A 12481-nucleotide genomic window follows, 5' to 3' on the forward strand; every position below is an offset into this window, starting at 1 on the left:
TTGACTGGAAGAAAATGAATAACAGGAGTCATAGCTCGGCTGAAGTTGAATTCTTTCTTGTGGTTATCAGTTTCCAGGTATGCCACAGTTTTAAAAAGTCACTGTTGCAAAATCAGTCAGGCTGCTACACTACAAACAATGTAATACCGTATGGTATCTACGATCAGGGTGAAGAGGAAAAAAAGACCGCGTATGCTCCGAAGGCAAACAAGCGTTGTAAAATTTACTATTTATGTCTCATTTTTTTAATGTTATGGCACTGTTCTAACATCAGAAATGTACTGTCATCGTGTTCTTAACTATTTTACTGTTAATTTTCTTGGCTAGAGTTGACAAACAGTATTTTACAATTGTCATAAGAATGTTATAAATTTACAGAATTTATATTACAATACAGTACAGACACCGATGCCATGTGAGAGTCCAACCATATCTATCAGATCATCACCTTGAATTTGGGTGGGGGTTTTTTTCCTCCCATATGAAAAATGCATCACTCACAAAAAATGAATCAGATAAAATTGAAATTACGGTATGCAAGATCCTGTTCATTTATCAAGAGTTTATATACTGTCATGCACTCTGCCACTTGTGCTCTGACATGCACACACACACACATACACATACATCCACCTTCTGACTTCCCAGTGTATGTCTGGAGTGTAAATTGTGTGCATGTGTGTTGACAGAATGGGGTTTTGTGGAGAGAGATGCCCCAGAGTGAGAACAGATTGGTGTCTGAGCCTTCATGTCCTGACTCATTAATCTTGTCTTTAATTCATGGCCTCACCGTCAGTGCAACACACACACACACACACACACACACACACACACACACACACAGTTCCAAGGTCCTGAAAACCAAGGAAATCACACAGAGAAGCTCATTGGCAACAAATGACAGCATTGTCACTAAGAGGAGGTTTAAAATTTTAATCACTTCATTTGTTCTTGCTTCCATCACACTTTAAACACAGGCACACATCTTGTTAGCATTGATCTCGTGTACTTTTGCCAAGAATGTGAAATTAAAAGAAAAAGATTGAATGAATGATTGAGCGCAATCAAGCTGGTTAATGTAGAGGAATTGTATTAGGAAGTCCTGCTAACTGGGACAGTGGTGGATTATCACTTTATGCCACCAAACATTCCCCTACTTGATCGTGGACGTCATCCTAAAAAAAAAAAAAAAATCCTAAAAGTTACTCGCACACATGGATTGTGTACGAGTGTGAATGTGCAGTATTTGCAGCTTTGAAGCAGACCACTGGGGGGTTGGCAGAAGGTATCCACAGTATCGCTGTGTCTTTTTAGATCCAAGTGGGAGGGCTCGCCATCGACCCAAGTGGATGGTCAAAGTGACCAATCAAATACCAGTTATCAATCTACAAAGGTCGACAAATATTTAATCTGTTAACATCAGTTTTCTCTTTTTTATTGCCTCATTTTTTATCCATGAAATAAATGCATGTGTGGAAGAAAGTGAAGCCCTGCGACTACTGATATACTTTGTATTCCTCGTTCCAGTACGTTCCTAATTTTCCTCATTTTGGATGCACACTGTGGGTGATGTTTCGGAGCCGCTTACTAATGTCATATGGTCACGTTTGCTTCTCATGTGAGGGAATCGGCTTAATGCTTGCTTTATCAGATTGAACTGGGCTGTGTGTTTTTGTCCTTTGAATCCCTTCCTGCCTCGGTCATGTGAGATCTCTGGCAGATTTCCTTGCTCCTCAAATGTCCAAGCAATCATGATGAAGATGGAAAAAGGGAGGAAGTCCTTGAAAAGGGGAAAGACATTGTGGGGGTTAGGCTTTTTTTTTTTTTTTTTTTTGGGAAGGGAGAAGCTTTTGTTCTGACTTGGCAACAACTATCTCACAAGGTCCCAAACGATCCAAGTAAAAAAAAAAAAAGTGTTTATGCCTGCCACTAATGATTATCTTGAATCACTTTATCTGTTAATTATTTTGTCAGTTATAAAACATGTTTTGATTTCCCATCCCTTTATTCAAAAGCTGACATTTTCAAATTGACATTGCCGAAAATGCACACAGATTTGTTACGATTCAACACAAAGGTCGGTTGGCTTTCATGGGGGACTACGGAAATATATTTTATTTACAGTTGAGGAACTGAAATTCTGGGCATTTGGAAAATTTGGGAATGAAAACTGGTAAATTAATCATTGCGTGTCTAATGGAATTGGTGGCAAGACTGACGTTTATACCTCACTTGTTGGGTTACATTTTGTGAAGTTGTCATAGTGAGCGCATGCAAGACCGCAGGTCAAAGTGCTGAGTAAGTTGAAAACCTTGCCATTATTTTATCTTAAACCTAACTTTTAAAAGCAAACCAATGTATAATAATGTGTTTATTTTCAGACACAAATTTAGTGCTTGTGTTTTTTGAGATTAATACATGGCAAGAGGACCTTGAAAAAATATTGGCCATTCAATTTGGCCATTCGATCACATCATTGAGGAAATGAATTTTTTTTTTTTTTTTTTCTAGCCCTACTTCAACTATCTCAACATTTACAAAATGTTTCATGGCAGCAGCACAAGTTCAAGGCCTGTTTGACAGTTCTGGATCAAAGCATCTTCGAAGTTAACCTGATGGGCATTTTTCACACGTCAGAGTAGATGAACTACAGGTACGAAAGCACCCCTAGACTGCTGCACGCCACTCTTGTTAGAAGTGAGAGATCAAGTTAAATAGAGCTCAAGTCATTCAAGGCAGTTTACTTTTTCTTCAGTTTCTGATCTCCAAAACACTTGTGCTGATACTTACGTAGGTCACTGTTATGTGATGGATTTCAGGGACTGTTCGTCACAGCATAAGCCGAGGGTCACTTTTCCTCGCCGGATCACTCTCTCTCTGTAAATAAACTGCATTTCATCAGTCACGCTACATCAGCGCAGGTTTGCTCAGTAAAGAAAAACAAACACATGATGCGTAAGTTCGGTTGCACACTGTACCCTATCCCCGGGAATTTCTCGCCACCTCGCAATGTACATGTGCAAAGAACTATAGGATAGGTTGCTTAGTGACAGTCCTCAAAGGTTATTTGGATCTTTTTGGGTCTCGGGAGCACTTGAGTTGTTGTTTCTGCTTTCAGTGCGGTATTTTGTCTGAACCGCTGATGCTCAACTGGTCGTTTTGGATCCAAAAGTGCCACAGATGGCAATGTCAAGAATACATTTTGTATTTGCAGTTGTCATGCCCACCATAAGTTTCTAAACCAAGTCCTCAAAGTCTTTCTGAACCATGTAGCCCAGTGATGTCTTAAGTCCGGTCCCCAAGACCCCCTGTCCAGCCTGATTTCGCCCTCCTCCAACGCACCTGATACAAATGACCAGGATCAAGATGTGTTAAGAGAAGGGAGACATCCAACAGGCATAGATGGGGGGCTCTCGAGGACAGGACTTGGGCACCCAATGCAGATGGTACACGTTATTTTAAAACAGTCTGTTTTCTCAATTGCTCTTGACATTAAGAGAATCACGTCATGGCCACAATAGGAAAATACAGTACAGTTGAAAACCAGAAGTCAAACTCCAAGCCATCTCATTGTGACTTGTTGATGTCATGAGTCAAAGTCAAGTGATGTCTTTTAGTTTGAATGTCAGCCGCAGTTAGTCAGGGTAGTTAAGTGCGCACAGTGAATGCGGCTCCCATCTGACCCACTCATTCACTTGAACAGAAACCCAGATAAGACCTTTACAAGTGACGCCTCGTGAATTTGAAGTTTGTATGGGAGGTGTGTGTGACATCACTGAAACAGACTCGGGCTCATCAGCACAGAAGAATGCTGCTCTTTTGAGTCATGTCACTTGTTACTCAACGAGTGAATGCATACGCCATCATAAACCTTCCATTGTAGCTTGTGTCTCTATACTCTATACTGTACTGACATTGTGTGGCCATTTGTATCTCCGTCAGGTTGTTGTTCTACACTCTTCTCGCCAACATCTAAAAGTGCTTGTGTGCGCTAGAATAGCTTTTGTCAGAATTGTGTTAAAGGTGAATACTATCTGCTTTTTGTGTCAGAATTGTGTTAAAGGTGAATAGTATCCGCTGGGTCAAACTCAACTGCCGGGAACTCTTTTCAGCCCAAAGGCAAATAAGCCTTGTTTGGTCGAATATTTAATCTGACGGATGTAATTTGGAGAAGGCTGGTGGAAGCTGAACACGAGCGGGGGCTTGACGAAAGACAATGACAAAAATGAATTAGTAGCCAATCAGATCAGAAAATTGAAATCTAAAGGCGGTGTCCGCGCAGTCATTAATTGAATCCCAATTTGGGGTTTGTTCATTTAGTGCTTGTTGGTAAAACTAATTGATGTAAAAAAAAAAAAAATGGGCCAGGCAAAAACAATTTCATTTCGGTTGACCGTCTCGGAAACTGTATCGTACATATGACACAAAAAAGTAGGCTGCGCGGTGGCTATACACTCTGGTTATCTGTCAATATGTATTTCCAGTTCATGGTTTGTATACACATGCCCAATTAATCATCAGTTAGTGACAATGGACGTCGAGCTTTGATTGCTCTTCTCAGCTACTGTTACCGATTGAATTTCCCTTCTTTATTTATTTACTGTCAGAGGGGGGGAAAAAAGTCACTCGTGTGTTGTATTGTTGTAGCTTGTTATGGCGCAACACATGTGCAACCAACCAGTCAGAGGTGATGAATATGAAGCTCCTCCTAATGATCGTTAAAACGCTCCTTTCTCCACATGCAGTGTTAGGACCATTTATCAGCCACACTAATCGGCTACTTTCTAGTTGCTGTAGCAACCGGCTGCATGATCTCCCCTTTTTCTCTCTCACCTTTTGCTTCCTTGAGCTAATCTCTGAGTCCCCTACGCTTATTCCCTTAGCCCCTAGATTTCTTAGTTCAGAAAAAGCGGAAAGTTTCAAAATGGGAAGGGGCTTCCCACGTGGGAGTGGAGCAGAGAGAAAGAAAAAAGGTGCGGTTGTGTGAAAGGGGGAGTTTAAAGTGAAAGACTTGCTTTACCTGCCAGGTGGGACTCAGGGGTGGGTGACAGAATACACTGCAACCGACATTTGCTTCCTTGTACACGCTGACATAATAAAGAAGCCCTCAGGTGGTCTCTGGATCGGATCCTCAAAGTACAATGAATATCTAATCTGATGGGTGGAGAACAGGCAGTAAAACATGTTTAAATGTAAATGATAGTCCGCCATCTGGATGGAGTGCTACGACATAGCAGCACCACGCCTGTTACCGACTAGCCTGAATGTTTGGGGGTCGTCAAAGGATAGTTCTAGCAGACAATAGATGCTTAATACATGGTTTTGGAAGTTCCATTGGTTGTATAGCTACACACCTTACAAGGAGCTGCTTTACATGGAGTCGAGTTGTATTCTTGTCATGAAATGCTTTTACGAGACCATAATCGCTAGCGTTGGGTGGAATCCTCATACTTCCAAAATCCTCACTTTTCACAAGACCCCAACAATGGCATGCATTTGCATCGTCAACGTGAGCAAGCCCAACTAGCTAGGTCATGAATTTGTCCCCCCTCAAAAAAGTACCCACACACAGTTAATTGGGTTTGTGAAAAACTATGAAATTTACCAATTTGTGACAAAGGAGGTTTTGACCCGAAGCAACGATATGTTGTTGCTAAAGTAATGTGTACGAATACACGTCCTACGCACTGTATTTTGTGAAAAACGTGAAAATTTTCAAGTTTATCATCCGTATAGCCGCTTTGGGTGTAAAGCCTCCAGACAGGAGTGAAATTGGATTATTTTTTTTTTTGGGGGGGGGGGTATTTTTAAGCCAATGAAGTTGAAGAGGTTGCGCAGCTGAACGTACATCATGTCATGACAATAAACGTTGATCGTTTTTAAAATTAGTCCAAGGCCTCAAAAAAAAAACAAAAAAAACCTCTGCTACAGATGGTACCGTCACAACACCACGAATGGTGTCCAAGCCGGTCCACCAATATGTTGGGCCGCTGAAGTAGATCGTCAACTGTCGCTACGGCAACAAGAAATGGTGATGTCCCTTTTTTGAAAGCCTGTGACTTTATTAATATCCGTAGTTATAATAGTCAAGAGATTTGCGTGTTGATTTAAGATCATGAGTCGAACACGGTGTGAAAGCAGCTCACCCTTTGAATCTCCGGTCACCTCCACGTGATCAATACACTTTGACATGCCCTGACTTGTACCTTGTAGAGGTGTCAATCACTCTGCTCTCAAGGTGCTTGTCCGCTACACCCACATTACTCACATAGCTCCTCACTGATTGCACAGGAACTGGACTGCCTTTGTTTGGGCCGCCCATTTTTTAATTAGAAACAATGAAGTCAACTATTGAAACGGCATGTACCCAAAGTGTGACTCATCATTCGAGCGTTCGTCAATCCCTCGTGGTTACTTCCGTCTCTGCTTCGGTGCAATCGAGCTACCTACGGTGTGTGTGTCCTGTCACACTCGCTTAGTCATCCTGCCCATCTGTGTCAGAAGTCATTCCCGTGTAGCGATGGGTTCAATTGGGGATTAGGTTTATTTGGGGAGTTTACGCGTAATCTCAGCGTGCATCGCAATCGAGGCCCGTGGAGGAAGTCAAGGTGAGAGTGAAAGAAGACAAACAGTCCCTTTTTCTTGGCAGCTTCTCCCACGTTACGAAGACAAATTAACGGTCTTTAGTTCCTTCAAGGTCTGTGCTTGGAAGGTCGGAATGCAAGGTCACCACTTCCTCTGCCTTGTCCTCACATGTACGGTACAAGGCTTTTTCGATAAAGTGGAATCTCCCATGTCGAAATGATTTAATTTCAGAATAACTTTATCCAAAGTTTATAATACTTGGCACCATCATAAAATAATTACAGGTTTGGAGAATATTTACTTGATCTGTCACACAAAATAATCGAATATCATAACAGTATATAAACCCTTTTGAAGGTACCAGACAACACAAGAGTGTGCAATACTGTCACCTAGTGGCTCAGCAAAATGTTTTAAAACTGATTTTGAGGATTGCAAAGTATGACCCATCATCAACACCACTGGTGGGCAAAATATGTCCCGTGGGCCCAAAACGGCCCGCTCCATTCTGTAATCTGGAATACTGACGAAAATTCTCATTCAGAAATTCGACTACAACTACCACATATTGCTTGACTTTCACATTCTTTGAAATGGGGAAAACAATGTTCCGCACAACAAATAGAAGTACAATTAATCTAGCCTAACAATTTTAGTCTATGGTCTATTGTCAGTGTTAAATGAAAAGCATGTATCCATAAAGTAAGATTTTACTAGGGGAAAAAACATCTCTTGTGTGGACATGCGGCCCAAGCCAATAGTAACGGGCTTGATAGGGTCAATGTTTGGTGCCTTGACTGAACTTTGTATGCAGTGAAACCTACTAAACATTAACAAAAAGCTCAATGGATAAAACACTTGGGATACATCTACCGCATCAAACATTGGCGCAAGAGCTCATTTTACTAAAAAATGCAAAGCCCTTTTTTTTTTTAAATGCAGTTATCATTATGATAGTCTCCAAGCAGAGCTTTTTCCACGTCCAGGGAGAGGCGGGGAGGGGGGACATTGAGTCAGAGTGGACCATGTCGGAGCTTTTTGATTATTGTCACACACTGTACTGTACCTAATTGGGAGAAAAAGTCTTCTTTTGTCATTCTGTAAGCATGTGCCGAAATCCAAACCGATTTTGCGTCATAAGTACTTTTGGTCTGAGTCACGTTAAGATGCATAATTCAGGCCCAAAAGTGAAAGGTGGGTTTGTTTATCTTTTTTCTGCAGTGGGTCCAAGCCCGGTTGGTGCCAGAAGAGAACTTTGTTTTTATTTGGGAGATTGAGGGGGGGTTATTTGGCTTCAGTGGTGCGCTTTTCCTGTCCAGTAAACACATATCAAGACCCAAATCTTAGATGGAATTTGATAGATTGAAAGTCGCATGAGGAATGCTGTCCACAGTCATTTAATTTACATGTACACAGACACGCACACACACACACAGGATTGAGGTCATCGCGTCGGCTTATCTTCCGCCAGCATGTCGACAGCCGGTGAAATTCTTAGAAAACTCTGCAAGATTCAGAAGTTCCTGTCAGTACGACGACATTGCGCGATACTCTGAAACCTCTTCCTCCCTACGCACGCTGCAGTTTCTTAACTGTGCGCCGTGCTCTTAAGTTGCAAGTTCATCCAGGAAGAAATGTCATCTTTTCACTTATTCTGTCAGAACTCCTGTTGAAACCTGGCCTACCTGCAATGAAAATGTGCAATATTGGTAGACCATATAAATATCATTTCAACACTGACTCACCCACCCACCATAAAGACACACACTTTAAATGGGAAGTCAAGTCAAAAAAGGAAGTCAAGTCAAAAAATGTTCTTTACGGTAATCTATGCAGCTCCTCGAGTCTGAACGCATCATTGTGATTGATACTGTATTTGTGGAATATGAATTAGGCGGCAAAACACGCCCATTTTTATCCATCCCAGGGGGGCAGCCATTCTGTCAACTGAAAATGACATCACGGCTGCTGAGGTCAAGTCAATTGATTTCTCAGCCTGTGAGCGTCACGTGACCAAACTCCGAAAACAGCTGAGCCATGATTGGTTATTTACATTTTGAAACGTATTAAAACTCAAATGTCCAACCCAATATCAGATAGCTTTGAACTTTCTGGAGGTTTTGAAGCCCTCGTGTGCCTTAAAACGAAACGTGTTCTGTTTGAGAATGCATGATGTTTACCAACAGCCAACAGCCTAAAATGATGAATATTGTGTGAAATTTCTTAATTGATCACTATTATACTGGGGTGACAGGTGTCCCGATCTGTCGGGTCTTGGATTGGGTACCAATAGATACTTGGACATTGGTGAGATGGTATTTCAGTGTAATTACAGGGAAAACTAAAGATGCCGCAAGTGAGATTTGTCACACAAAAAAAAATCCATACAGAATTTGGTGCGAAATGAGTTTAACATTACAATCATCATCATCATCATCAGGTAGTGATAATCCTGATGGATAGTGATGGTCTCTCAGTCTGACAGTCTCGTTTGACTTCCGCTATAGTCATATCCTCTGTTTTCAGAAATACCCATTAGCATCTCTGCAGTGGTTTCACTCTTGCTGTCTCATCGGGTCTGCCGTTTCCAGTACAAGACCAAAATGTTCCCTTTGTTGTTTGCCTCCCCCTTCGACCCAGAACTAGTCATCGCTCATTTTTTGTCTGACTAATCCAGGATGACTGGCAATTTTTTTTTAAGGGGTGGGGGCATTTATGGGCCTGCAAGGACAGCGGGGGCATCATCAGCATTCTGAGTCAGTCTGCTGTCCCTTGTGAGGCCGTCAGACGTCCCCTGCTGGTGAAAATCGACAACTACAAGCAGTTTCCAGGAAATGATTTCAGTGGGCGGCGGCTATGCGGGGCTTGAGCTGGGAAAGAATGTCAACATCTCCCATGAACCTGCGACATTATTATTGGAAGGAGAGCAAGGGAAGTGGAAGCAAATCCTAAAAGGCGTTACCATGCACAGTCATGGACAATGTAGCCTTTGGGACTTTTTGTTTTAAACCAGTGAGTGTTGCCATGGTTACGGTATGCTCTTGACGCCGCTGTAGGTGGATGTATGACACCGACTTGACTAAAAACTGTTTTGTTGATTGACAGTATGTAAGTGTTTTTGGAGCCTGACCAGATAATTTTGAGGACAATGGTCAGTCAACCACAACAAGGGTGGACCAGATGTAGTGCTTTGCTTAGAACACACAATCCTTAAAACTATACTTTTACTGGATGAAAGGTCAACTGACTTGTATTAAAACTCAGATACAGCAACATCAGGGGCGTACAAAATTAGGGAGGGGCTCCACATGGAGGGTTCATTGTGATTAGAATATTTTGCTGCCGTCCTGAGGACCAGCACAACGATGAAATCTTAATTGTCCACTATTCATTGTCACCCAACTATCGTGGCTTCAGTTGTGATAGCTAAATGTCTGCCTTTGATGGCCACCTCGAAATGGCCTCTCTAAACCAGAATGGGGCGTCTTCTGGTGTCTATTGAGGCATGACTTTGTCAAGACTTCATTGTGCTTTGACTTAGTGTTGCCATTTTTGAGGGAGGTCGCATTTGACTGCAGTATTTGTTGAGGTTTTATGATTGCGCAGAATCCCAAGTCATTTCAGGCCCCGAGACATGATTTAATTGTGCCCTCTGCTGGTTGCCATTAAGTATTGAAGTAAAAATGTAATAAGCCTTAGTCAAACCCTACAAATGTAAACATTTTCAGCATATATATATATATATATATACACACACAACATTTCATGATGAATCCTGCATTCAGTTGTCATTTGTAAACAAATAGATGAATTAAAACTCAGAATATAAAATGTACATGTGCTTAATTTACTACCCATTTTAAAATTTACAATAAATGAAATTCATCTTAAAAGTAAAAGATTCAATTAGCCCATATCAGCTAAGAAAACCTGAAAAAAATGGCAACCAGGAAACTAATGCAACAAATATTACAGGGCTTTTGATAATTGCCAGTTTGTTTGTTCGCCGGAATAGGCCTTCGTGAGAGTCTATAACTTTTAAGACAACTATGTGTATCATTAAACACCGGTGGGCTAAATTGAGCTCATGGCTCTAGAGTTTCTTCTTTACTGTTCGCGCCACTCTGCAGTAGCATTAATTGACGCTCTGTTTTTTTTTTCCCAGCAACGCTTTGCCGAAATTTTTGGCCACGACGCGGCAGCGGAGGTCCGCCGCTCCCAGGAGAGTTTCAAGAAGTGGCTTTTGGCCGGGGTGACCTTGGTGACCGGGGTCGTGGTGGGCTCGCTCATCGCCCAGAAGCGCCTGTGATGACCTCTCATTTTACACACCCTCACACACTTAACGCATCCACAAAAATACATGACGGAAGTTGAATTGAAATTTCCGATTCCTGATGTTGACTCCTGCCATCACATGTTGGACGGAGAATTAACCTTGTTTTTGGACTGTTGTGAGAAACAAGTGGAAGGGAGGGTCTTTGTGTCCACGTTCCCCCCTCCACCCTGGCACTAAACCTCAGCATAAACACGTCGGCATGTTATCGTTTCAGGAATTTATTCCTTTTTATGCCTCCTGTTTGTTTTTTCCTCTGTAAGTGTGCACACACACATTAGTTCTACCGAAGTTCCCCATTTTGATTCTCCCAGGAGGCTAAAACTTAAATGGACAGCGAGACTGCGTGAACCAGCCTGACAAACGTACAATGCAGTGTCCACAAAAAGTTAGGGCTACTGGGCTTTTAGGGTGCAATTTCAGGATGAATCGAAATTGCACTATTACCTTTAAGAGAAGATTCGATGAAAGTTGACCTGTAAAGGCTGTAGTACATTCTAGGTTCATCCTGGAATAGCAGCAAAATCTCGATAGCTATTTTTGTGAGTAGAGTGTGTGTAATCTCAGAAGAGCTGTTAAAATAAACATCCAAACCACAAATGATCAGAAGATAAAATTCTGAACATTTGTTCGCATCATCTTTCTTTATACATTTAGTTTGTCCCCATACAACTAGTAACAGGTTCCCAAAACTTGATCCAAATTGACAGCATGCTTTCAGCCTTGGCTACTGCGCTCATCCACTGTCGACACCGCTCCTGGCTCTGGCAGGCATCGCTTGGCTGTGCCATATGGAAAGTGATAGGGGGATGTGGTTACCGGAACAGTGTGGAGTGGCACCTTCCTGCCAAGTCACCCCCCCTCCCCCTAAATACTGTTTCGCATGGTAGTTAATGTGTGGTGCTTTTTGTTTGAGACATTTTAGCTGTCCCCATCCTCATTTTGTGCTTTTAGTTACATTTGGATTTTTAAGCTAATCGAAGCCCAGCACTCCCGGCTGATATATTGCTCAATTTTGAGTGAGGTTTTAATTTTTTTTTAACCGTTTACGTTCAGCCAGAGCACAGTATGTGTGCGTGTCTGTGTGTGTGTTGGGAAGGGGGCATTTTGTCCTCGTCGACTAGACAGTAGCTGACAAATGCAGCAAACGTAGCAGCTCACACCGCAGATAGGACATCTGTCAGCATGAACATGTTAGGTATTTGGATGTACAGTTGTAATGTTTGGTAGCACTGATCATTTAACACCCCCGTTAAACATTTTGAATGAGCAGTTAATAAAAGTTTATGACATTCATTTGTGTTGGGCTCATGATTTGAACATCCAAACAAAAGGGTTTACCAGCATCTCCAAAATACAGCAATCATCAATTCTCAAAGAGCCTAATTAGTTGGATGGGTGGATTTTGAGGCTGTGGAAGCAAGTCACCTTGATGATCCCTCCCTTCACCGCGCCCCCGTCCCTTCCTTGCATCGTCCCGAAGATGTCAGGTTGCTGAATCACGCCACTCGAAGCCGGCACAACTGCCGCGATCGCCTGCCACTCAAATGTGGTCACAGAGGG

At 42.1% G+C, this 12481-nt stretch overlaps 1 protein-coding gene across 1 annotated transcript in view; it reads left to right on the forward strand.

Annotated features, from left to right (window-relative positions):
* bcl2l1 (BCL2 like 1) overlaps nucleotides 1–12210 on the forward strand; it is a 28489-nt gene extending 16279 nt beyond the window's left edge. The window contains exon 3 of the mRNA XM_019866528.1: nucleotides 10751–12210. Within this exon, the coding sequence (XP_019722087.1) occupies nucleotides 10751–10894 (144 nt within the window). The 3' untranslated portion in view covers nucleotides 10895–12210. The remainder of the gene's footprint in view (nucleotides 1–10750) is intronic.
* The last annotated feature ends 271 nt before the right edge of the window (nucleotides 12211–12481 follow it).

The sequence above is a fragment of the Hippocampus comes genome, unplaced genomic scaffold (assembly GCF_001891065.2).
Source record: "Hippocampus comes isolate QL1 unplaced genomic scaffold, H_comes_QL1_v1.1 scaffold139, whole genome shotgun sequence".
NCBI classification, from domain to species: Eukaryota; Metazoa; Chordata; class Actinopteri; order Syngnathiformes; family Syngnathidae; genus Hippocampus; species Hippocampus comes.